General features: G+C 44.0%; 1 protein-coding gene across 2 annotated transcripts in view; it reads left to right on the top strand.

Moving 5' to 3' along the window:
• The window catches only part of HSF2 (heat shock transcription factor 2), a 912,698-nt gene extending 885,147 nt beyond the window's left edge, over nt 1-27,551 (top strand). For both annotated transcript variants that reach the window (XM_044073756.1, XM_044073761.1), the window contains one exon: nt 26,653-27,551. In XM_044073756.1, the coding sequence (XP_043929691.1) occupies nt 26,653-26,942 (290 nt within the window). In that variant the 3' untranslated portion in view covers nt 26,943-27,551. The remainder of the gene's footprint in view (nt 1-26,652) is intronic.
• Nucleotides 27,552-27,946: the final 395 nt, after the last annotated feature.

Below are 27,946 nucleotides of genomic sequence, written 5' to 3'. Positions count from 1 at the left end.
TCCCACAGGGCTCAGTCCTGGGTCCACTCTTGTTCGGCATCTACTTTTCTGAAGTACAAGCAAACACAGGAGGGTCATGGCTGACAAAGTTTGCAGATGACTGCAAACTGGGCGCCATAGTCGAAAACACATCTGACACAGATATCCTCCAGAAGGGCCTCACAGAAACGGATAACTGGTGCCAGAGCCATGCCCTGAAGTTAAACGCCAAAAAATGCATAGTCATACCCTTCGGGAAAAACAAGGTTACCCCTAGCTACCATGTAGGTGGCAATCCACTGAGCACAGAAAAAGTCATCAGGGATCTGGGGACCCAGGTTGACAGTAGCCTTTCGTTTGACACTCGTGTTGCTAAAGTAGTTAGGAAAACCTTCTATATCGCCCACCTGATCATGAAGGGATTCACATCTAGATCAAGGGAGGTCATCGTCCCACTGTACTCATCACTCATTAGACCAATGATTGAGTACAATGCCCCGTTCGGAATGTATCTGACCAGACACCTGCTGCAGCTTGAAAGGCCCCAAAAGTTCCTCACCAAAAGGATAAAGGGTCTCAAAAATATGTCTTATGCTGCCCGACTGAAAGAACTCCAGCTCTATTCAGTCTCATACCGCTTGCTCAGAGGTGACCTGTGCCTGACATATAAGGCCATGTCAAACCCAGATTTGATGAATATGCTTCACCTCAAAAATCTAGATCCCTCAGAACCACAAGGGCGGAGACTTAAACCTTGACACGGTTATAAATAGAACGTGCTGGAGGGACAGATTCATCACCCAGAGACTCCCTGTGCTGTGGAACAAAATCCCGGTACATGTGAGGCAGAGCACCTCGCTGGCCTTGTTCAAGAGGAATCTTGACCAATGGATGGGAGATCGCAGATATACCCCAGGGATTACTTCAGTGTCACTGCTTGACAGAGGCACAGCAAAATGATAGGCATAGTTTTTATTCAAACTAAAGGGGTGGCGAAAGCCACATAACTATGGGCTAGGCTTATAAATGCCCTTGGGCAGATAGCCTAGTATGAACCTATGAACCTATGAACAGATGGAAGATAAAGCAAAATCTATGCAAATTGTCAAGGACTTCCTCCAATTTCAGCCTTCCAGGTCTAGTAGGAATTTTCCCACTAAACAGTGATCCTTTCCCACTCAGTCAAAAAGCGGCCAAAGCATACCCAGGAGGGAAAGGCCTCAAAGCCAACATCAATCACAAAGGCCTAGGTAGTGGTCCTCAAGCCTCCAGACAGGGGAGTTGTAGGCCACAGGGCCCTGAAAGAGAGCAGCAATGACTCTTCCTTTCCCCTACCCCCCACCCACCCACCCTCTCCAGAAAAAGATAGGAGGAAAGGCCATCCCTGTTCAAAGAAAATTGGTCCCTCATTAGTTCAGACAAGCAAGTTTACAAAGTTATTTTAGATGGTTACTGCCTCCGTTTCAAAGAGCCATTAAAGATACTCGGGTTATCCCGATATTCCACAAAGTCAAAGAACAGAGTCCCTTTCTCAGATTCACAACCTGTGTTCACAGGGCTCAGTGGAAACAGTACCAGAACACCAAACAGGGAAGGGGTTCTATTCCAGGCTATGCCTGGTTCCCAGAAAGGAAGGCTCTTGGCACCCTATTCTACACCTGTCCACTCTCAATCAGTCCCTACTGGTACCAAAATTCAGAATGTTGACTCTTCAAAAACTTCTTCCGATGATAGCCCCACAGGCCTTAATTGGTCGCATTAGACCTAAAAGATGCTTACTTGCATATTCCTATAGAGGAATCTTGAGAGTTTTTTGAGTTTCAGAGCAGGTACCAGTCACTTTAAATTCTCTGCACTTTGTCTGCTGCTCCCAAGGTCTTCACAAAGTGTTTAGCTCCAGTGACTGCCTTCTGCAGAAAATGAAGGATCCAGATTTACCCCTATATAGACGACTGCTTCATTCAAGCCAGAAGTCGGTCAAAGCTCAAGGATCTGTCCTTCAGTCAGGACCTCCTCACCATAAATCACAAATCCAGCACAGACCCATCCACCTGGATAGTTTTCCTGGGGGCTGTTCTGGATTCCTCCCTTCAAAAGGCCTCCCTCCTGACTCAATACTTATAATCCACAGACAGTGTAAGGACAACAAAATAAATCCAAAAGCAAGACTAACAAACACTGTATAGTGACGGAATCAAAGCAGGAACAGTGCAACAACTGGTTACGTAAAACCACTCTGTTTTAATGTTCAGCAAAAATTAAAATTGTACTCATTTAGAGCTTTCATCCACATCAAAGTGGACTTCATCAGAATACAATAAAAAATCAATTACCCACTTATATGCCTCATTTTGACGCCATAAATTCCCATTAAGCAGCAATTACATAATTAAAATTTTATACATTTTAAAGTGAACAAGTGCTTTAGTGCTTTTTTTTTTACTAATACTACCCTATATTAGCTTATAGTTATCACATACATATACTACATGCTTCTGTTTTAACTAAATACATTATAATTTCCTTTGACTACATGAACTACACAAATTCATTCAAAACTATATAAGATGTTATAAAATCATGATGTAATGTGATCCTATCTCGCCTACATTCTCTACAGATGGGTTCGGAGCCAATCCTCGGCTCCGACTCGGCACGCTATACAATAGAACGAAGTCTCTTATTGGCTGAGTTACCTCATATCCCAAGATGCACCACTACTGCTTCCCCAGATCTCGTTTGCCACTTCTACAGCATAGACGTGGTCTCGGACTTGGCTGAGCTAAGTGCCTCTTAGTGATTATTTTTCTGTCAGAATTTTCGCTAAACTTACCCAAAAGCTGTTTTAACAGCTACTTATTGTTGTGTGACTGAGTATTTTAAAATTTTGTGGTAAAATTGTATTTTCTTTGACGGTAAAGGATCCCGTTTAAGTTAGAGGGACCTTGCCTAGCCCACGCACCTTAGAGCTGTTTAACAGCTACTCATTGTGTGATTGTGTAGTTTAAAATTTTTTTTTTTTGTGGTAAATTGTATTTTTTCTTGGTGGTAAGTGATCCCGTTTAACCCGTGTTATTTTTCTCTTTGAAGTCAGTGTTGAAGTAGATAGCCATGTCGAAGGAACATAGGCCATCAGGATTTAAAAAATGTTCTAAATGCAATTATAAAATGTCCATTACGGACGATCATTCTTTATGTGTATACTGTTTGGGGCCGAAGCACCTCCAGGAATCCTGTAGCGTTTGCCACGCTTTTTCCTCTCGCGTGCTCCAAGAGAGGAAAAATAAGTTGATTTTGAAAGGGCTTATTACCCCTTCCTTTGAGGAAGCCCTATCTTCTTCTTCTTCCCCGTCGAGGAAGAAAAAATCTTCGGCTCCGACCAGCCCGTCTGATCCGGCAGCAAAAAAGTCAAGGCAGGCTTCTCCGTCGGCTCCACGGACTTCGGAGCCGAGGGCGGAACGGTCTGCCTCGATGTCTCCAGCCTCGACTCCTCTGGCTTCGGAGCCGAGAGCTCGGGCGTCGAGAGGCGAGTCATCTCCATCGGCTCCACTGCCTTCGGAGCCGATGAAGGTTGCCCGCTCAGACTCTTCCCCTTCGGTGCCGAAGTCCACATCGGCTCCGAGGGAAATTGCAGTGGTGCTGGAATCTCCCTCAGCGCTGATACTTCTCGAAACCATTCGGAGCCGGTCCCCCAGTCTTTCGGAGCCGGCGGAGAAGTCGACTCGGACCCGGTCGGTCTCTTCTTGGTCGTCGAGGATGTCCGATTCGGATGTAGACAGGGTGCTTCAAAGGCTTTTTCAGTCTCCGGTCTTTCAAAAGTTGGTCTCGGCTCCAGCCCAGTCAGCTCCGGAGCCAGTTTCCCACCCTGCCATCTTGGTTCCTCCTCCAACAGCTTCGGCGCCGTTGGAGTCGGTGTTGGTGGAGCCGGTGGAGGTTGTCGGGTCGGTTCCGACCCTAACTCCAACCCCGCCCTCCGGGTCGGTGTTCGGTACGCAGACCTCCTCTGTCGGCCCCGCGGGGGACTCTTCGGGACCGATCCTTTCGGTTCCGAGCCTCCCTCTCGGCGCGTCGGCGGCGGGAGTTCCGACTGCTGTTGTGGCCTTGGGGGTTGAACCTTCCCAGGACTCTGGGGGTCCCGCCTTCAAGGCCATGAGGAGTGCCTTGGCCAAATCCTCTCTGGCCACTTCTACCATCTCACCACCACCTTCCCTTGGCACGGAGACTGGTTCCTTTGCAGTCCCCCTGTCTCATGACAGCGGAGCCCTGGGGCCTGAGGTTACCCCCATTGGGGGTTCCCTTCTTCCTGGAGGTCCCTCCGAAATGTCTTCGGAGGAACCCCCGAGGAAGAGACAGTGCAAGAGGAAGCACGTCGACTCCCCTGATGAGTCTCTCACCTCGGATACCGACCTCGATGATGCGGAAGGGTCCCCCAAGTCATCCTCGGATGATGTATCCTTTGCGGACATCTTGGAAATCCTTAAGCAATGAGGAGACTGGCAGTCCAAACCCCCTTCTGCTGAGGAGTCGGTGTTCCTCAAGGCCTTCGGGGCTCAGCCCTCCGCCTCCTGGGTGTCTCCGCCCTTCGATGAGCTCCTGGATTTGATCTCTCGAAGGGCGTGGGAACACCCGGACTCTGTTGAACCGGTGCCAGCTCGCCCCAATAAATTCCTGTCGGCACCCCCGGATAAGGACTTTTTTTCCAAAGGTGTGGCTGTAGATGCCTTGGTGGTGGCATCTGCCACCCAACAAGATGTGGCAGAGGCTTCAGCTAATACTACCCTATATTAGCTTATAGTTATCACATACATATACTACATGCTTCTGTTTTAACTGTTAAATACATTATAATTTCCTTTGACTACATGAACTACACAAATTCATTCAAAACTATATAAGATGTTATAAAATCATGTTCTATATTGTAATATATTCAGTTTGATCAAATACAAAACATATGTATTCACTTCCTTTGTATACAAAAAAAACTAAACAGTGGAACTGATCATAAAGAAATAAAAATATATGTAGACACAAAATTAAAAACATTGTACATATGTTATAATACTGCCAAATTCCTACCTATCTACACAGTTATGTACATAAAACAAATTCATATTTGTGAAATAATTTATGATACACTTTTATTGTCGTAGCTGTAATACAGGTTTAATAGTGATAAATTCAATACTCATAAACTCAATACTTCCAAAACATTATGCAGAGACAATGTCTCTCAGCCAGGGAATTCCTCAGAGCATTAGGCTACATGGCATCTTGTATCCTTATGATACTTCTGGCTGGGCTACACATGAGGCAACACCAGTGGTACCTCAAGAATCTGCAGTGCCAGCATTCGTAGTCCCTAGAGACTGAAATTCAGGTGATTCCCTTGCCTCAAGGAGGAATTTGCAGGGTGGACATGGGCAAGTGTCCAGAGCCTGGATCTCCCATTCAGGGCCGAACTTTAACGACAGATGCTTCAGAAACCACATGGGTGGGCTCATTTCCAACACCTTCAATCCCAAGGCAGATGGGATAATCAGCTGAGACACAAGCACATAAATTGAAAAGAACTGATGGCATTTCAAAAGGGCCTAGTAGCTTTCAAAGAACAGTGGAAACCAAATGTCCTGCTAGTCAAAACAGACAAACACCACAGTCATGTGATTCATAAACAGACAAGGAGGCACTCACTTGTACCTTCTTTGTTGACTAGTTATGCATCTCTGGGAGACAGCTCACTCTCTGGGGTTGCACCTCATGGCAAAGTACCTCCCAAGCACTCAAAACATTCTAGCAGATCATCCCAGCAGGAATGTGAGGGATCTCTATGAGTGGTATCTGCATTGGGAAGCATTTCTCAGCATGCTCCAGAAATGGGGATTCCCACAGACAGACATTTTTTCCACCAAAGAAAATGCTGAACTGAAAATATTCTGTTCCAGGAGCCAACTACCCACAGTCTGGAGGGCAGATGCTTTCTCTGCCCTTTGGGGCCACCTTTTACTTTGTGTTTCCTCCCCTGCTTTTTTTCCATGGATCATCTTAAAAATCATGGAAGAAGGCCCAATGGTCATTCTTGTAACCCCTGACTGGCCCAGGTAGCACTGGTATCCTCTGCTACTAAGTTTAAACAACTAAAATCTGTGGCAGTTACCTCAGAGTGTGGACCTTCTGACTCAGGACAAGGGGAGGTTTGTGCCAAACTCTGGATAAATCTCCAACATACTCCTCTGGGCTTACCGTAAGCAGACACGTTGAAAACATTCTCATGGAGACTAGAAGGCCTAATACTAGGAAGTCCTATATTCAGTCAAGCGAAAAAGATTCCCCATTTGGTGTCGGCAGCAAGGCCTCAATCTTGACTCAGCCAGTATGTATGTCATTTTAGATTACCTGGCTACCCTGGTTGACAGAGGCCTGTCCTTTTCTTCCATCAGAATTCACGCCTCTGCCATTTCAGTCCACATCCTTATTCTTCCTCCTTTCTTTTCCCACCCCCTAATAAAACAATTCCTTAGGGGAGTGATTTGCATCAGACCTCTAAGGAGACAACCCACACCTCCATGGAGCCTCAAAGTTTGTTCTGGAAAAATTGACACTACCCTCTTTGAACTGAAGGTTTCCGCTGAATTAAAATTCTTAACTTGGAAAAACTGCCCTTTTGCTGGCTGTCACCTCAGCTAGGAGGGTCTCTGAGTTACAAGCTCTCATGGCAGTGGAACCATTTCTCATATTCCACCCACATAGAGTACCACTAAGAACTAACCCATCCTTTATGCCCAGGTTCGTCACTGACCCATCCTTAAATCAAGTTATACACTTGCCCCTCTTCTTCCCCAAGCCTCAGAACCGGGGGGGGGGGATCCTTCACTCCATGGATGTGTACAGACAGCTGCGCTACTGTCTTGACAGAGCTAAATCTTTCAGAAAATCAGACCAACTCTTTGTGTCCTTTGCCATTGGCCCTGAAGGGAAACCAGTTTCCAAACAAGTTATCTCCAAGTGGATCTCTCACTGTATTTCCTTTTGTTACAGCCATCATGGTAAGAAGCCACACAAAGCTGTCAGTACTCACTCTACTAAGGCCACTGCTACCCCTGCTGCCTTCTTGAAAGGAGTACCTACCAAAGACGTTTTGGAAGCTGCTTACCTGGTCATTTGTGCATACCTTCACCAAACGCTGGCACTTATCACCCTTTTCCAAGTCTAGAGAAGGGTTTACCACTGCCATCCTGTAGGGCATCCTCTCTTCCCCATAATCTTCCTTCCACCCTCATCTCAGCTTTGGGAATCATCCCACAAGTCAGGACTGCAACAGTGAAACACAAAAAACATAGTACAGTTGTGTACACTTACCATAAATGTAGATGTTTAGAGAATTTTCACCGTTGCAGTCTTCTTTCCCTACCTCATCCCCCCTTTGCCTACAGTAGTAGTCTGCTTCTATCTTCAGTAACCAGATGATCCCCTGGGTGTGTTCCCCTGCAGGGTGCTTTTTCTACCTTTGACCATTGCTCACGATTCATCCTGGGGGCCCCTACCTTCTAGGGGGCAAGAAAAAACTGATATCCTGGCATCTGCTGGCATTGTTTATACCCAAGCATACTGATGTCAGGGTAGGATGTCCGGCAGCCTTAGGAGGAGTGAGATTTTTACACTGGTAGTTGGGCTGGCCAAGGACCACCACAGCAAGAAATCCCACAAGTCAGGACTGCAGCAGTGAATAGAGTCGAGCATCTACATTTATGGTAAGGATACACAAGTGTACTTTACTCAGTGTGCAGCCATCTTGGAATCCTGTAGTTCAGTTTTCTTAAGTAAATATAATCATCTGTACAATTAAAGTCTAAGTGCAACATTTATCTGCTCTGAGTTTTGTTATCTGGATTCTGTAAGGATTTACAATTCAGGATATTTTGTTCTGATGTTTAAGTAGATCTTTTCGGCCAGAGTAAGACTTTTATTTACATTGTCATAGGGTTAATGTGTTGAGATGACGGCTTTGGAAATATTTCACTGTCCTCTTGCTGTTGTAAAGTTTAATCCATTAATAAACAATATAATGCAGCTGTAAATCCAAAACACAGACAGTCAAAGATTCTGGATGCAAACACATTTTGTTAAGTATCAATACTGGAATCTTACAACATATTGAAAGATTCAACTGCATACTCAAGACACAATTTCTCTCTTGCATCTGAAATTTAGAAGAAAAAAGAAAAGATTATTTCATACAAAGTTCAAAGCTTTTTCAGCTCTTGATTACATTTAAACACACGTCCAAGGCTGTAAGGAGTAACCAGATAAAACGTTATACAGGAGTGCTTTGCTTTTGACAGGTTAATTGTGTTCCTTTTCAGCAGGTGTAACTTTCTGTCAAGGCTAAATGATTGCAAGGAACATTTGCCATCTGTTTGTTAAGCTCTAATGAACTCTTAACAAAGTCAAGCTGTGTTTTTTAGCTAGTAAATGCAATACATATATGAAACTGTTGCAGTACTTTAAGCTAGCTGTGTATAAAAATATAAGGTTAATAGACATAAAAAACATTTCCATATCACTGTATTTGTGAAGCACTTAAGACTACAATTGTTAATGAATGTTTCTTCTTTTTTCCTTTTTTATTCCATGTTATACAAATATGCCTTTTGACATCCTTGTTCCCTACTATTCTCTCCGCTTCCCCTCTCTGTTACATGACCTTCTCTCTCTTGGCTAGCATCTAACACTTCATGCTGTAGCTCACTCTTACTATCTTTATTTCTTTTAACTATTTTTTTTTCTAATTTTCTATTGGTTCTACTCTTACTTTCACTTCTCACTCACTAACCTACTACTCCTCTTTCTTACTCCTCTCTGGTTTTAGCTCTGGCAGTGTAACATTGTTTTTACATATATATTTACCTCACTACTCTTATGTTTTCTTTTTCTTAGATCTAAGCTCGACAACTCCCTTCTCAAACGCATCCATCCCATAACAAGAAACGCCAAACAATATATATTTACTTTCAGCTTGCCTTAAAAGAACTCCTTAGGGCTCAACTTCTGGATAATAATTTATTTATGTGTTGCTTCTATAGATCAACTGTTGTATTTTATAGGTTCATAGGTGTGTACTAGGCTAATAGCCCTGGAGCCTTTACAAGCCTAGCCCATAGAGGTGCCTTGAATTTTAAGTCTGTATCTAACTCTTGCATATCACTGTGACTTACTACTCTCCCCTCCCCGCTAATTGTATGGTCCTGTAAACCTATTAGTAATTCTGTTCAGTAGTCACTGGCCATTATAGCTACGAGTCACTCTGCAGTAGCTTTAGCACTACCTCTAGTGGCTCTCACCACTCTGTTTTTGGAAACCACTGTCCTACAACTGTCCAGCAGTTCCTTTTTCTTTCCTTAGTTCTACCTAAACTAGCATACTCCACCCTATTCACTCTGTTTTCCAAACTTTAACAGCCTCTCTCCTATTAGCTTTATGTATTTAAACTCTGAGAAAAATAAGAAATTTAATTGTTTACTGATTGATTTTCACAGCACCACTGCAAACTGGGTCTAACCCCACTCCATTCACCCTCGTTTCACTCCCCTGTCCTGCCCCCATTTTTCCCCACCCCCACTATACCTACAGATATAGTTCAGTAAACCACACCCTTTTTCCCCATCAGTTATTCAGCAAAAAACCTCCCCATCCAGTTCAGTCCAAATTACCTAGTTACACATTCATTATTTTACCAGTTGGTACACATCACTGCTAAATAATTTAAAAGAAAATTCTCACCTTCCACACAAGTAGAACCTCTTAGTAACAACCCATTTTTTTATTTCAGTTAACACGTTTCTCATATACACACTTTTGCTCAGCCTATTCACCTCAACCTATCTCATCACCTCCTGCCATAATCTTCTAGTCACTTACATTTACTCCCCTACTAAACCTACCTACCCCACAACAAGTAACATCCCTACTGACATCATTATATCACCACAACTGTTCAGTAATTCATGTACAGAACACTGTACATTTAAATACCCTAACACACAAGCAACTCCTCAACTACAGTGTAAATATGCCAGACTACAACCCAAACTCTCTCACCTATTTCTATTCAGTGTATCCCTGCTAAGCTTTTTGGTGATATACACCCAAACCTAGGTCTAGAAATCCAAAACCAAGCGCCCCACTGTCAAGGTAACTCTTTCCGTCAGAACTTCTCAGTCACAAACATGACTCTTCAGATATACTAATCATTAACATGAACCTTAGAAGTATTCAAAGTACACAAGTTTCATGCTACCCTCTCACTATACTCCTCTGACATCACCGTCCTAACTGGACTGTGGTTAAAAAATCAGATTAAAGATAGTGAAATCCTGACAAATGGATATAAAAGTCACAGACTTGACAGGTCTCACAAACATGGTGGTGGCATAGCTATTATCTGTAAAGACAACCTTATCCTAGAGCACTTGGATAGCGGCCCTCCTGAAGCTACCAACATTGAAATACTAGATGTGAAGTAGTTGTCTTCATTTGGTCTTCAGCCGGTCTTCAACCTGTGGGTTCCCAGATTCGTGCCAGATCTGACTCAGCCGCATGTCCAGCATCTGATCTAAGCTCAAAGCTCCTCCCCTTATCCATAATGCTCCTGTCTCCTTCCTCCCTTCAGATGCCTGTAATGTCTGCATCGTGATCTGAGCTCTCAGCATAGAAAGTTGTGGTAAGTGTGTTTTTTGGGATTAAATCTTCTGTTTTCTCTCTCTTTCTTCTCTACTTTCTACCTCCCCCTCCGTGTTTCCGTCAGTTAAAAAAAAAAAAAAAAAAACACTCTCTCTTCTCTTCCTTGCGTGCATGGTTTGAGTGTTTGTGATTGTGCTGGGCCTGCATGGGATATGTCTGACAGTCCCAAGCCAGGTTTCTGAAAGCGTACAGAGTCTGGCCATAAGCTCTCCCCAGCTGTTGGCCACACTGTGCGTAGTGTGCATAGGGGCAGCTCATCTCCAGACCTCCTGTTCCATCTGTGCTGGGTTTAATCCCTGGGCACTTAAGGACAGGAAGGACAAATTAATACTTAAGGGCCTTCTTCCCTCTTCAGGGACTCAATTCCCTGTGTCCCTGGCTTCTGATCCTGCTGCCTCCCCAGCATGTGGGACTTGCACTTCCACCAAGAGGCCCAGGGATGGGGATAAATCTGCCAGAAAGGATAGGCAGAGGAAGTAGTTCCCGGATCACTTGGCTCCGGCTGGCCCCCCACCTAAAGTGAGGTTGACTCCTCTCCCCAGTTATATTCTCCTTGGTTCTCTCCGGAGCCAGAGGACCCCTGGATCCAGTCGCTGGCTCAGGCTTCTGCTCACCGCCCCTTCAGGCCAGTGTTGGTTGCCTTCTTCTCCCGCTCCACCCGGAGCCTTAGTGAAGCGGAGATGGATAGAATGATGTGGAAGTTCATCCACACACAGATATAGATGGGAGTCTTGCCTGCCCCCTTCTCTCTCCAGAGGGGGGAGCATGCAGCCCTTTTTCACCCTGATTACTCGTTCTCCAATCCAGCCTTCAGTTTTGGAGCCCTTGGATCCGAGGACTCTGATTTTCGAGGGGTCGGAGCCGAAGGTACCTTTCCTTGATGCCGGATATGACCTTGACCAGGGCGGATCCGACTGGCTCAAATCCAACAAGCTCTTGGAGCCATAGCCTCGGCATCAGATCTGAGGGGTTGGTGTCTGCTCCGATTGTGTCACTGCGCAGCCTTCCTCTCAGTATCTTGGTACCTGGAGGCTTGATGCCAACTCCCCCGTTGGTTCAGAAGGTGACTGCTTCTATTGTCCTTTCTCAGGAGGTCCATTCCCCTTCAGCTTTTGATGTGGTGGAGAGTTTTCTCTCTATTTCCACTAAACCCTTGACCATCTCATCCTCGGACTCTGCCCCCAACTCCCTCTGTTTCTGGTACAGTTCCGGCCATCCTACCATCTCAGGGACAGCCTGCCGCCACTGTGTCTCAGGAAGCTTCCGCTTGAGAGCAGCAAGACGTTGGCGAGTCCTGCCCAGAGATCCCCACTGAGGAGATCCTTCACAAACGTACATTCAAAAGGAGGCACTTGGACTCCCCACCAGAGTCTCTCACTGAAGACACTGATTTGGAGAAAGGGGAACGTTCCCTCCGGTCAGCCCACGAGGATGTCTCCTTTGGAGACATTGTCGAACTCCTCTGCCAGCGAGAGGGGTGGTCTGCCCAGAAACCTACCTTGGATGAATCGGTGTTCCTCAAGGCATTTGGCACAGGACCTCTACTTCCAGGGTGTCCCCTCCCGCAGATCCTTTAGTGGACCTTATAACATCTCAGGCGTGGAAGGAACTGGACATGGTGGAGCCCATCACAAAACGCCCGGATAAAGGTGCTCTTTGTGTTTCACTGTCATCACATTTGGGGTTATCCTGCCAGGGTAGCCCTCAGTCGGCCCGAATACCAGAGGCTTAGTATTTCTCTGTCAGTTGGTGTCGCTGTAGGACTGACGTCACGTCGTCAGTGGTATAAAATCAGGCAGCCAACGCCATTATATCAGTCTTTCTTGCCGAGGAGCCTGAAGCAGAAGCAGTTTGCATGAGTGCCGGTCAGCCACTACCTGAGGTTTCGTTTCCAAATTGAAGTCTTCTAAAGCTAAGTACCCCGTTGGGGATCCTTTTTTCTTGCTCTAACCGATGTCAGAAAAAGTTAACAATTGTCTCGCCTGTGGAAAGCAAATACCACACGGAGACTTCCATTATTTCTGTGTCACCTGTTTAAGCCCAGATCACGACGTCCCCCGCTTTCACTTTTGTGCTTTGTTCAATGCCAGAACTATACGTCATTGGGCCCTTATTGTAGCTAGATATTTTCGCTCTCAATCCTCGAATTCCGATATGGTTTTGGTGAGGCATCCGACTACCGTCTAGACAGAGACAGACCGCACAGGTCCAAAACTGCTGATGACTCTTCCACTAAGCTAGTCGTCAGTTCACCGGTCCTCAGTGAGCCGCTTTTGCAGCCCCCGATGCCTGCTTCTATGGATTGGCAGGCCACTACCGAGACCCTTTTGGAGTCCGGTATGCCGCGAGACTCTTTTTCAAGTAAGGATCCTGCAGAAGTCTCTACCTTGGATGGGTCTGGAGCAGCTGAGCAGGCACAAGCTACCAATACTTGACACAGACTGACTTCTTTCACGTCTTCAGTTCTTTCTAAAACTACCGTGTTTCTAAGGCCCAGGGTACAAACTACACCCAAAAAACCAATGACCCAAACTCAGGCACCTGCTTCCTTGCCTCAGTCTCAAATGCTTAAGATGGCGGAAGACTTTATTATGCTTATTAGGGGAAGCCAGACTACCCCTTCCAAAAGAAAGAGACTTGTCCCCAGTAGTTTTATCTGCACAGGAGTCCGATGACTCTGATGCATCTGAATATGAAGATATGCAACCCCTCTCTACTTATGAGGATTCTGATGCAGAGGAATCCATTCCTTGTGCCTCTCCACCCAAGGATTTTTCATTTAGGGAAACCCTTCATACTTTAAGAGAGCATTTCCAATGGGAAAGTCAAGACTATCCTCGATCAAAAAGCGACTCTGGAATTCTTAGATTTACCACAGCACAAACCTTTGGCCATTCCTTTTGTCCAGGATGTTGTGGGTGTTGTTTTTATGGAATCCGGTTTGACTCCTGCCACCCGTACTCCTGCTCCCAGGAAACCTGATCGGTATTACAGAGTCCCTGACTCTCACAAATTTCTTTTCAAAAATCCTACTGCTGACCCAGAGGTCATCTCTCAAGGACCTAAAGGAATTAAAGCAACTTCAGCCAAGAATCCCACCCCCTCAGATAGGGATTCCAGAGCTTTAGACAGATGAGGTAAAAAAGTATACACCTCTGCTATTCTTGCTATCAGAGCATTAAATTGTCAGTTCCACGTGCTGAAATATCATCAGCATACCATGGAACTCCTCAAACAAAAAATATCTTCCTTTCCTGCTTGCGCAGAAAATAAAGAATTACAAGAGCTAATGCATTCTGCAAGTCAAGTAACTAAGCACACCCTGCAATGTGGCTTTGACGCCCTAGAAGCATCTTGCAGGGCAGCAGTCACTGGTTCTGTCCTTAGAAGGCATGCTTGGCTTAAGAAACAGACCTTGCCAGACCATGTCAAATCCAAATTATTGGATGCAGCACTGAACAAAGACAACTTATTTGGCACCAAGACAGAAGCGGTCTTAAAAAAGGTGGAAGAAAAAGCTAAATCTCTGCAGACAGTTAGACTTCTTACAGGTCCAGCCTCCGAGGTTTAGTAGGCATTGCCCCTCCAAGCACTGGTCCTTTCCTGCCCCCTCCAGGCCAGCTCAGCCCAGACCCAGGGGAAGCAGACACCCCAGACAGCAACCCCAGAGAATGCAGAGATCTAAGCAATGGAGTTCCTCCTCTTCAAAAAGAGGGAGAGCAAAGCCCCACCCCCTTATGGTAAGAATGACTTTACACCTCCACCCCTTACCTCTGCCCACCTGCTTGTGCCCCTAGGATGAAAACTGTCCTTTCACACAAGCAACTGGGCTACTATTACCAACGACCGATGGGTCCTCATCATGTCCCAGGGGACACATTTTATTTCCACACTCCACCAACCCCAAAAGGGTTCCCAGATCTTCCTCCAAACCAGTGGGCAGAGGCCAAAAGCAAGTCCTTTCCCTGCTGTCCATGAGGGCAATACAGCATGTTCCTGCAGAACAGATAGGCCAAGGTTTCTACTCCAGACTCTTCCTAGTACCCAGAAAAGAGGGCACATGGCTCACTATCCTCGATCTATCCATTCTAAACACCTTTCTGGTGATAGCAAAATTCAAAATGCTCACCCTCCAGCAGTTTCTACCAATGCTTTCCAAGGATGTTTGGTTAGCCATCCTAGACCTAAAAGAGGCCTACCTACACATCCCAATCAGGGAGTCATGCAAGAAAAACCTATGTTTCAGGGCAGGATCTATGCACTTTCAGTTCTCTGCGCTTCCCTTTGGCTTGTCCACTGCTCCCAGAGTTTTCACAAAATGCCTGGCTCCCGCCATTGTTTTTTGCAGACAAAGAAATATTCAAATTTACCCATACTTAGACGATTGCCTGATTCAGGCAGACAGTCAGGAAAAGCTATTACAGCACCTGACTTTTGTAAAGGACCTACTGACCTCCCTGGGGTATGCTGATCAATTGCTAGTCAGCTTCGCAGCAGGAGCCAGAGGGCAAGGCCATATCCAAACAAACAATCTCCAAATGGATAGCACACTGCATCCATTTTTGCTACAAGCAACACAGGAAACCACCCCTGAAGGGGATCAGGACACATTCCACCAGAGCAACCTCCACCTCTGCAGCCTTTCTCGGAGGGGTCCCCACCAGGGACATCCTGGAGGCTGCAACATGAACATCTGTTCATACCTTCAAGCATTACCACCTGCCTATCTTCTACAAATTCAGGGCAGGCTTTGCCACCACAGTCTTGCAGGGCATCCTAGCCAGCCCACAGTCTTCTTGACTTGACTGACTCCACCTTTTTCTTCAGCTTTGGGAGTCAACCCAAATGTGATGACTGCAACAGTGAAACACGGTAACATAGTACAGTTGTGCACAATTGCCATAAATTTATATGTTCGAGTGTATTCACTGTTGCAGTCCTGGTTTCCGACCCTCCATCCCCCTTGTCTCTCTTCCTCTCTCCTTACAGGGATTTTTGGTATTTACTTTCTACTGGTGGTGTTCCACCATAACCTAGCTCCCTATTGGGGAGCTCCTGACAGGGCAAGAAAAACTGATGTAATGGCGTCGGCTGCCTGATTTTATACTGCTGACGACCTGACTTCAGTCCTTGAGTGACAGCAACCCATGCAGAAATACTAAGCCTCTGGTATTCGGGCCGACTGAGGGCTACCCCTGGCAGGATAACCCCAAATCTGATGACTGCAACAATGAATACACTCAAACATCTACATTTATGGTAAGTGTACACAACTGTACTTTTTGAGCCTTCCTTTCAGTCACACTGGAATAAGGGGTCGCCGATTGATGTATGGTGGTTGCAGCTGCACTAGGAAAGAGCTCCTCTATGGTTCATCCTCCGGACCGAGAGTGTAGGGCGATGAACCGTTTCGAGAAGTGGGTGTACGCATCAGCGACGTTATCTGTACGAGCTCTGAATTACATGGCACATGTGATTCAGCTGCAGAGAGACCTAGTGAAGGAGATTGCTGAGTTGACCCCTGATTCCATGTTGGAGGAGGACAAGAAGACATTTTCTGCTCATATGGCTACTCTAAAGCCACTCACGAGCATTTCTATGCATCTCCTCTCCCATGCTACCAAGGGAGCCACTAGAGCAGCTGGTACAGACATTGCCATCAGGCGACATGCCTGGCTCTGGCTCTGTCAGTTTTCAGAACCTTTTAAGATGTCATTCACCAGTGCCCCGTACAACGGTTCCTTCCTGTTTGGGAAGTCAGTACATGAGACTTTAGTTCAAAGTGAGGAGGATGGGAAGACTCTGTCTGCAGTCAGGTTCCGCTTGTCCGCTCCTCAATGATCTTTTTCTAGGAACCAGCAAGGGACCAAGAAGTTGTGGTTCTGGAAATCTCAGAGATTTCCCCTAGACACTCAGGACTTACCTTCCCCCAGGGGCAGAGAGGGATATGATAGATGTTGCCCTAGAGGCAGAGGTGGTCCGAGCAATTATGGGTCTCGAGAACCTTTCTCAAGCAGCCCTGAAAGGTTTGCCTGACTGCTTGTCTCTGGAGGCAGTCGGGGGCCGTCTATCTCAACATCTAACGGAGTGGAAGTCCATCACAAAAGATCGTTGGGTGTTGCAAATTATATCCAGAGGCTATTCAATCCCATTCCTCAAGCCACCACCATCGCCGAAACACCTCTCGGACATTCCACCTGCGTACAGGGAGGTTGCAGCACTGGAAATCCCAAAGCTGCTAAGAAAGCGAGTCATCCAACCCATCCCCCTAGACCATTCTGGATCAGGTATTTATTCCAGGTACTTTTTGCTTCCAAAGAAAATGGGGGACTTAAGACCCATTTTGGATCTATCCACCTTGAACTTATCAGTGGCCAAAACGAAGTTCGGATGGTCACACTTATCTATCCTGCTCTTCTTGCAGGAGAATGATTGGATGTGCTCGATCGATCTCCTATCAGGATGGACAGACGCTCTCGGAGGTTTCTCTGCTTCTGGCTAGAAGCCAATCATTATCAGTTCAGAGCGCTCCCCAGCCCCCCCCCCCCCCCCACGTGTTCACCAAAGTGATGTCAGCAGTAGTGGCTCACCTGAGACTCCAGGGCATTCTTCCAGGCATCAACCTTGTCAAGCCAGGGATTCCTTTCTCCTCCTAGCCCAGAGGTTAGGCATTAACAACAATCTCAAAAAAAGTTGCAAGCTGTCCATGTCCATCTTCCCTCAGGAATGTTTGCTATACAGACAGACAGTGTGTCACTGGTATGGTACATCAGCAAGTACAGGCGATAACCAGGTCTTATCCCCTGTGTCACGAAGCCATGAAAATGTGGGTATGGGCAAGCTCCACTGCTCATTTTCTGGTGGCAACGCACATTCCGGGGAGGTCCAACATTCTAGTGGACAGGCTCAGCAGAACTATTCTGATGCCTTATAAGTTGTCTTTGCATCCTTCAGTAGCGGAAAAGATCTTTCACAAGTGGGGTCAGCCTTGCTGCGATCTGTTCACCTCTCCTTCCAATGCGAAATGCAGCAAGTTTTTCACTTTGAATCCCTTTCAGGAGGAAGCTCCCAGAGATGCTATGATTCATACTTGACCCCCCAGTCTTCTATATGCTTATCCTCCTCTTCCCTTAATACCAACATTTATTCAGAAAGCTCTCAGGCTGGGGAGCTTAGTTATCCTCTTTGCCCCATTCTGGACTTGCCAAGTCTGGTTCCCCTCTCTCTGGTTTCATCTGGTGGCTCCACCTTGGATGTTGGATCCAGTTCCAGATCTCATCTCTCATCCCTCAGGGATTCACCATCCAGACCTGGACAGTCAAAGCTCACTGCTTGGCTGCTCCAGTTCTCATGATAGTCAGGACTCCCGGTTTATCCTCTCCTGTCAAAAGCATTCTGGTGGTGGCTCACAAGTCTTCCACCAGAAAAGTGTACTCCAGTAAATGGAAACGTTTTTCTGTCTGGGCCTTGCAGCATGCATTTAATCCGTTCAAGGCTCCAGTTTCAGCGGTGTTGGCATTTTTAACTGGAATTTTTCATCAAAGTGCCAGTTTTTCTACAGTCAAAGTTCAACTTGCTGCAATTTCTAATTATCATGTGGGGGATAATATGGCTTTCTTCAAAGCTTTGTAAGGCCTTCCTCAAGGGTACTTTTCTTCTTTGACCTCCGGTAAAATACCATATGGCACCGTGGGATCTTACTGTAGTACTCCAGGCTTTAGTTTTGCCCCCCTCTGAACCTGCGGCTTCAGTGGATATGCAATGTCTGTCCTGGAAGACTGCGTTTCTCTTTGCCATTATTTCCGTCAAGAGTGTTTCGGAACTTCAGGCTCTTTCGATCAAAGCCCCTTGTATGATTTTTCATAAGGACAGGGTGTCCTTGCATACTAATCCATCCTTTCTACCTAAAGTAGCTTCATAGGCCAATATTAATCAGGCGATCAGTCTCTCGGTCTTCTTTCAAAATTTTCAAAACAAGGGAGAATACAAATTACATTTATTAGACGTGCACAGACAGTTACATTTCTGCTTGCACAGGGCAAAGACTTTCCGTAAATCTGACCAACTTTTTATCTCTTTCCTCAAGCCCTTTTTAGCGAAACCAATCTCAAACGTTACTCTTTCCTGTTGGATTTCTCAATGCATCATCCAGGCGTATTCAGCCAGGGGGCTTACCCCTCCAAGTCAGTTGAAGGCGCATTCCACCAGGTCTATGACCACATCAGCAGCCTTTTCGTCCAGAGTGTCATTAGATGATATTTGTTCTGTGGCCACTCGGTCCTCATCTCATACTTTCGTTTCACTTTATAAATTGGACATTGTATCCAGGAACAGGGCATCCTTTGGCTCTGCTGTGCTCTGGAATATCCTTCCATGAGGGCCTACCAGGTGTTTGGTAGCTGGGTACTCAGTCCCACAGGTTGAAGACCAAATGAAGACAACTACTTCAGATAAAAAAGTTATGTACTCACCATAACATTCCATCTGAGTAGTTGCTCTTCATTTGTCTTCAACCATCCCTCCCTCCTTCCCCCAGCCTTGTGTGACTTTTCGGTTGCTCCTACAAATAATGGGGGTGGGCACAGTAAGGGTGTCTCTTATCCTCTTCCTTGTTGTTGATTTTATCATAAGGACAAGTGTATGTTGGGTCAGGTGATGGTACTGGATTGGGCAGCAAACTTGATCTGAAGGGAGGAAGGAGACAGGAGCATTATGGGTAAGGGGAGGAGCTTTGAGCTTGGATCAGATGCTGGATATGCAGCCGAGTCATAGCCTGCACAGACTCAGGAACCCACAGGTTGAAAACAAATGAAGAACTACTACTGAGATGAAACGTTATGGTGAGTACATAACTTCTTTTTACAGTCCTCCAGCTAAACACTAAAAAGAGCATTATCGTTATAGCAGTCTACGTCTCCCTCCTCCCGCAGAAATAGTACCCCCATAATCGAAAGCCTTCTTTGCTGGGCAGCCTCCAAATATAACCAGGAAACAATCATCTTCGGTGAATTCAGCCTGGACTGGTCCACCTATACCTCTAAAAATCCAGCAAACTTTATCAACCTCTTCAAGTTCTCACAGTTAATCTGATACCCAACCAGAATAAACTAACACAATAATAAACAATCCATACTAGATTGGACACTTAACAACTGGCCACCTTTGTCACCACTTAAGCTGCCTCCCGGACTCTCTTAATGACCACATGCCCACCTGTCTTCTCAGACAGAAAGCATGACCAACCAAAGACACTATACATAAATATATCTGCAGCAAAAGAATCTTCTCCATCAAAACTTTCAACTCACTCCTAAGCCAATATGACTGGACCCCACTAAAACACTTATTGTTAGATGATGGTGTCCAATACTTTAATAACGTATTCCTCAACATTCTTAATTCTGTGGCCCCATATAGACAAATATGCACCAAAGCAAAACCAAGTCCTTGACTATCTTTACATACTAAACAGACCATGAATGAGAGAGACAGAGCCTGGTCACACTGTCAGTCTAGCAAAAGACAAACTTCCCTCCAAAGTTACCATCACCACCAATTAAGAAATTTAGCCAAAAAACACATCCGAAATGACAGAAGGTCTTACTACACATTACTCCAATAAAAACATCAAAGTAACTCCCAGAATTTCTGGCTTGCCATAAAACAGATTTTAAACCAAGGACAAACCACTACTCCAACCCCTAACCTCCGTAGTACCACTGAGAACACAGCAATCCAGTTTAACTAACATTTCATTAACTCTGTACTGTCCCTAGTAAAAAATTATAACAAAACTCCACTATTTCCAATAATTCTGCCACACACCTCAACTCTTTCACTATCAAACCTATTTAGACCAGCTTCATAAAGAAACTCCTAAAACAACTAAAACTTACATCACTTGCTGCAGACTTGCTTCCCAATGAATTTCTCAAAATATCAGCAGACTCAATATCGTGTCCAGTCTGTCGTCTCATTAACTGTCTCATCTGTGAAAAATATGTTCCTAAACTTAGGAAAGTCTACCATATCATCCCCCTGCATAAAGGTGGCACACCCACAGAATTATCAAACTGCAGGTCAATTGCCATTCTCCCACCCCTAGCTAAAATTCTAGAAAAATGCATTAATTCTCAACTTCTACCCTGTCTACTACAAAGCAACCTTCTCTCCAGCTCTCAGCATGGTTTCAGACCAAAACACAGCACCACAACAGCTCTTTTAAGCTTCACAGATGCAGTCAACCAGCACAAGAACAGTGATAAATTCGTATCCTCCATTTTCCTCAACATGTCAAAAACAAACTTAGTTCTGCATCCTAATTAGCAACAGTTGTACAATATGTAGATGATTCCTGACTCATCTACACAGCTACTTACCTCTCTGAATTCCTGGATAGAACCCAAAAAGCTATGACAGACATAGAACAGTATCTTAATGAAAACCAACTCGTTCTAAACCCAAACAAGACAAAACACATGCTTTTCTCAAACTCCAAAACTCTTGAGATTCCTTTCCCTTTTTTCATCCATTCCTCTAACAGTACCAAAATTGTGTCTGTTGACAATACCAAGCTACTAGGAGTCACAACTGAAAGCTCACTAAAATATGATAAACTTAGTCTTGCCATTAAAAAATGTCCACACCAAGCTTGACTCATTGTACAGAGCCAAACCATTCCTTACTCGCATCTCCAGTCTTACTACACGACACATTTGCTATCCACTCTGTTGTATGCTTCTCATATTTTCACAAATCTGGAGTATCTGACCTAACCAAATTAGAAGCCTGTTACCATAAAACAGCTAAATTTACTGCTAACCTCCCTAACAGAACACACCACTCTTTAGCTCTCCAACAACTAAAATGGATTAAACTACCAAATCTGCTAGCACTCTATGAACTTACAATTGCCCACACCATCATACACCAACCTGACAACTGCTCTGCCCTTAAAAAAGTAGTGCAGCCTTACACAGCCAGTCAGACCCTATGATCATCCAACAGGCTTTTACTAAAAGTCACTAAAGCCAACAATAGTTTCGGAGACTGTCTGTTTGCTAACCTAATAGCAAAAACCTGGAACTCCATTCAACACTACCGACTTTTCTAAATTCACACTTCTCAAAGATAATCTAACCAACTGGGTGTGCTCCTGTACTACCTCAGGATGATCTAGACTTTCTCTGAACCCCTCCCCCTTACAATCTGCCCTCTTCACACTCCTCTTTTGTGTGTCTTCCAGTTGCTGGATGCGGTCTCTTGCTCAGCCTACCTCAGTGAATATCTATATCATGCTTGCCTAACATATCTGATCTCTTTATCCATTTCTTCATTCGAGTCTTGTATATCAGTGGTCCCCAACCACAGGGCTGCGGACCGGTACCGTGCCGTGGATCATTTGGTACCAGGCCGCACAGAAAGAATAAAAAACTTGAAGCACAAAGTGAAATGAAAAAGTGAATATGTGTATGTATGTGTATGAGTGTGTTTGTTTTTTGTCTGCACTTGTTAGTGAATGCGTGTATAAAAGCAAGAAGAGACCGTGTCTGTGTGTGTGTGTGTCTGTGTGTGTGTGTGTGTGTGTGTGTGTGTGTGTGTGTGTGTGTGTGTGTGTGTGTGTGTGTGTGTGTGTGTGAAGCGTGAGAGCGATCCCTGGCAGCATCAATTAAGAGGTTTGCGTACCTCTCGACCATACCTCTCACAATAAATTTGAACAGAGTCACAAATAGGGCTGGATTTTAAATATTGCTCTTATAAACTTAGAAAGTTGCTAGAATAAGGTTTTCGTTGAGATGTATTTTCTGAGGATATGAAGTCTGAAACTCAATGTCTATCATTATTTAATTACTTTAGTCCCCAGTTATTTTGTTGAATATGTTTGAATTGTGGGCAGTATAGAGGCATCAAATTCCTATCCCATTGCATGAAAGTTCTGGCGACGGTGATTGATAAACTGATATGCAGAGTAATACACAGAGTAGTAGAACATAAGATGGGAGATGAGCAGTTCGGATTTAGATCAGGATGCAGCACAATTGACCTGATGTTTGCAGTGAGACTGATACTTGAGAAGAAGCTGGAGATGAGAGAGTCCAACTGGGCATTCCTAGACTTGGAGAAAGCATATGACAAGGTCCCAAGAAAGCTGATCTGGGCAGTACTGTGGTGGTTTCAAGTCCCAGAAACATGGTAGAATTAGTGCAGGCTATGTACAAGGACCCAATGACTCAAGTGCAAACAGTGTTCAGCCTCACAGAGGGGGTTACCAGTGGGAATGGATGTACAACAGGGTTAAGCTCTGAGCCCACTGCTGTTCATACTGATGATGGACTACATTAGCAAAAAAGTCGGAGGGGGCAGATCAACAAAGTTGCTGTATGCAGACAATGTGGCATTACAGGCAGACTCTGAGCTAGGCCTTCAGCAAAGGATAGGAGAATGGAATGCAAAACTGAAGGCATGTGGGATGAAACTAAGTACAGATAAGATGGTGATAATGGTGGAACAGGTAAACGGCTTCAAGTATCTGTGAGGGGTGTTAGAGGAGAAGGGAAGTCTGAACGAAGAGGTCAGAGGTAGAATCAGAGGGGCTGCAGCCAACTCTGTGTGTCAGGTATAGTCTATAACAGAAGAATGCCAAAGAAGCTGAAAAGTAAGGTGTACAAGGCAGTGGTGCAACCAGTACTACTGTGTGGTACAGAAACCTAGGCAGTAAACGCAGAACAGTTGAAAAAGCTAGAGATGACGGAAATGAAGTGCCCAAGAAGAGTGGTAGGATACACACTGTGAGACAGACGAAGAAATGAAGACATAAGAGCAGAAGCCAAAGTAGATACAATTGCAAAAAAGATCAAAGAGAACAGATTATAGTGGTTTTGGATAAATGGGCAAAAAAACAAAAGCACTCTGGTGAAGAAGAATTGGTTCAAACAGGAAAAAGGTAAGAGGAAGCGAGGACTTCCAGCAAAGAGATAAATGTATTGTGTGAAAGAAGATCTGCGACAGTCAGGCATGAGTGTGTGGAAGAAGGCAGGAGTGTGGCACTGAATCGAGAGAGGTGGCAACAGTTAACACGATACTCCAACCCCATGTAGAAAAAATGGGAAATAGGGGGCTGATGATGATCTGAATTCTGAAGGGATGTCACTCAGAAGAGAGCTCTGTGCAAATCATAAAAAGATGGAATGATAACCAGGTATAGCTAGGGATATAAATGGCTCAAGGTTCACCATGTCTGTAGCTCTTCCAAGGACAAGAAAATTGTCTGAGGTCCCACTCAAATGGTCTTCCATTAGTTAACTTTCACAAAGGAAGTATTCACATGCTGAAAACCTCATGACAAAGTCTTCACCCCACCCACCCCCACTGAGTCAGAATCCAAACTCAGTAGAAGAGTGGCCTTCTCCTACTGAAGCTTCATCCCCTTCTTCTGAATCGATGAAGGTGGAGAAAGAAAAGGTTCTGCTTATAATATTCCCATAGTAGAAGGCTTGGAGTTGCTGTTTGTACCAAAGTAGAGTACCAGCTAACAAACTCAATATAGTCAAAAACCAGTTAACGATGCAATATTTTCAAACCCACAAACATCTGTAACCTGTAAGTCTGTACAGTGAATGCCATACCTCTCAACCTCTTAATACAAGAATTCTGGACAAAGCCACAAATAATAGGAGGAGAAACACCCCAAAACATGGAAAGGTTTTAAATATTGCTATGATAAACTTAGAAAGTTGCCAGAATAATAAGTTTTGCAGTAGCTTGCATTTTCTGAAGGCTATGAAGTCTGAAATGTAAATGTTTGTCATTATTTCAATCCTGAATGATTTTCCAGAAAAACACACATTGTGTAAGAAACGGACTAAAAATATGAGGAAGAATTCTGGACATTCCAAGAAAATGTGAAGAGTTGAAGTACGGTGGGTACCCAAACTCCAGGGGTCTCATCATAGCTCACTACAGAGCATCTGGATTATTTCCTGGGCAACAACAAAGCAGAAACAGTGCCCTGAATAACAACTGTTGAAATTCGTACATGATTTTTTACAGAAGGTCTCAAAACTGTGGAAATAAGATCTGTACCTATGACTTAGGACCAGCACCCAGTGGGGAGACAATATGTTGAACAGCTTCACAACAGTCAATAAAGCAACCTGTTCCTGTCCTACTGCTCCTCCTCCTTCCATAACTCATATTGGCATTGATGGACTCATAACAGAGGAATCATGATGAACTTCAATACATGGAGTGGGGGACTGCATCATGTCACAATTAACCAAAGAAATACAAGCCTCACTTATTGTAAAAAGTACACAAGCTCCATGAGCCGCTGATGTTAGTTTATGAACTAACCCCATTATCTGCCATCTGCTTAGGTCTTTCAACATTTTAAACTTTAAATCTCCTCTTGTGCAACTCTTTTAATTTTTTCCTTTAATACTTGCATTTACAACTGACTTTGGCAGCTGTAGAGGAAGAAACAGCAGCTTGAGGAGAGCAACAAGCAGCTCAGGCCTCCCATTGATTCTGCGTTATGGTGAGTTGTATTTATTATTATGCTTTGTTATGCGTGCATGTGATGGCCGGTCCTTGGAAAATTGTCTTACATGAAACCGATCTGTGGTCCAAAAAGTTGGAAACCACAGTTTTATGTAATAAAACAGAGTAAGCTATGTTGCAGTCTGTTATGTTTGTGTTTGTACAATCTGTATTGCATGCTAAAATAGTTTTAAGCTATGTTGTTACCTGTCATGCTATGTAAGTACAGTTTCTTCTTGTTACTTTAACTGTATGAAGTTTTTCTTCCCCAGGCCTCCACTGAAAAGGGGCCTCTGGCCAAGTTGGACTTTCCCGGTAAACTAATGTAAAATAAAATAAAAATAAATAACTTACAGTGCTGTGTCCTAGTATGATTGCCATTGTAGTGTTTTAGACAGTTCCTGAAAGAGACCTATTTTCTATGTATTACATTTACTGCCGTATATGATAGACTGACCATTAATAAGCATGCTGTTATTTGAAGGACCACAGTTTGGGGGTTCCTTATGTTTCTGTCACATATACAATTGTATTCAACAATTCTAGGACTTTGATAACTAGAGATATTTGATGCTGCCTTGTTAGTACATTGTATACCAGCGAGTGGCAGTACAGCCCAGTAATTAAGGATTCCTAAAGAATTTCTCACTTAAACGGCTGCATACTCAGAAAGATAAAGGCCGCAGTGAAGACCTAGATGGATTCATAAATATGTTACAGTGAGAATATACAACTGTTGTGGTTTTATTGATCGTTTTTATAAATTTTATTGCCTTGAACATTAACATTAGTAATGTTCTTGTGCTCTTCACAGCAGAATAGAAGTTGTTTACAGTGTTTCTCAGAAGCATTTGGATTTGTATAGACATGCTCACTGCTTTGGAAATCAGGCTTGATGAGTAAGGCACTACTGTTTAATGCACTGACAGATATCTTTTACTGTGCCTTACACTTGTTATGGGAGTAAAGTTCTAAATAGTTCACAGCATTGATTTGACATAACAGATGTGCAAGGAGATTTGCCAGATGAATGAAGGCGTATCCTCTCAGTGGCTTGGCTGTTGCATTGATTTTTTTTTTCTTTTTGTCATCGGAGTACATGAGTCTTTGGTGACACAATACATTTGTGCATGCTTCCAGGTTGCTAATCATTTAGGATGTTTTGCATTTTGGAGAACAAGAAAGAAATGGTTATGTCTGCATTAATGTCATCATTCAGTATCTGTATTGAAATAATCTAAGGATGGTTGTTGGGAGCACATGTGGGAGTCTCAGTATTTACTGCTTACAGTTTTTTTTCATTATTTTAACAAAGTGTAGTGTTAAAAATAACTTAAACTCATTAGTTGTCTATAGGTAAGGAAGCTCTGATCTGTTTTGTTTTCTTTCCCATAGATAAGCAACTTATCCAGTATACTTCATTCCCACTTTTTGCACTTGTTGATGGAAAAGGTTCACCCTCTGAAGTGGATAGCTCTCCAGCAGAATTATTGACCACAATGGACAAATGTTTAGAAGAGGAAGATGATTTACTTGACACAAACCTTGATATGAAACCACCACAAAGCAAGCTTGTTCGTCTGGAACCTTTAACTGAAGCTGAAGCCAGTGAAACTACACTTTTTTATTTGTGTGAACTGACTTCTGCACCTATCGACAGTGACACATCTCTTTTAGATAATTAGAGCTATCCAGTTTTGTATATGTTCATCAAAATGATGAGATTATTTATTTGGTATCATTTGGTACTTTCTTTTATTTTAAACGATCCTTTTTACATTATTGAATAATTTTGTCAGCAAATGATGCAGATTATTTCTTTGTTTAGTTGTTTGTGTTCAGAATTCCTTTTGTTGCCATTTAAAGTTAGCTTGTCACATGGCAAAAAAGCTTTGTGCTCATCAGAATCAATTTATGATTTTTGAAGGGAGGAAGCTGATGGTTTTCGTGTGTTAATGTTCAGTTTATTTATTTAAATGTATGTCGGTAACTGGTCCTTTTGCATAGATTCACCTCCATGTCTAATAGTTTAAATTTGTTAAACATCTTCACAGTAGCTTAAATTCAACAGCTGCAGTACTTACCGTGACTTGTTTGTTTTTCATTTCGATCTTATGTTCGCACTACTTTCACTGTAGAAAAAACATTAATGTTGTGCTTATCACTAGTATTTTTGTACATATTCATTTCACTAATTTTGTGTTGAAGTGTTTATATATGTATGTCATAACAATTTGATTTGGAGTAAATTGCCTTTTTTGACAGTTGAATAAACCTGGCAGCCTTTTGTTACACTCGTTTTTGTTTTTTGTTTGTTTTTTTTGTATTTTGAAGATGGCTGTTTACCATAAGGCAGCAGTAGGTAGCATTAAGATATGTAGGTCTACATGGAAGATGTCCTTCATTAGATATACTGCCGAATATATCATACATTCGGACAGTCTACAAAGCTTCAGGCACATTGCATGCAGAGCACCTTGTTGGATAGCTGCAGTTCACAAGGAGTATAGCGCCAGTTCTTCATCTGTGTGCTATCATTGCAGTCCAGTTAAATCTCCCCACTCTTCTCCCTGGTTAAACCTATAGTGAAAAACCTGAAACCATGAATAGGCACTTTATTGTTATCTCTGTGGCCAGCCTGGTGGGCAGTGGGCATCGTAGCAGTTGTCTAATGTATGCTGACAACCAC

This window comes from Protopterus annectens, chromosome 1.part1, assembly GCF_019279795.1.
Source record: "Protopterus annectens isolate FY-2018-M chromosome 1.part1, PAN1.0, whole genome shotgun sequence".
In the NCBI taxonomy this organism is placed as follows: Eukaryota; Metazoa; Chordata; order Ceratodontiformes; family Protopteridae; genus Protopterus; species Protopterus annectens.
Note: the sequence above shows the minus strand (reverse complement) of the source record. Positions and strands in the feature narration are given on the sequence as shown.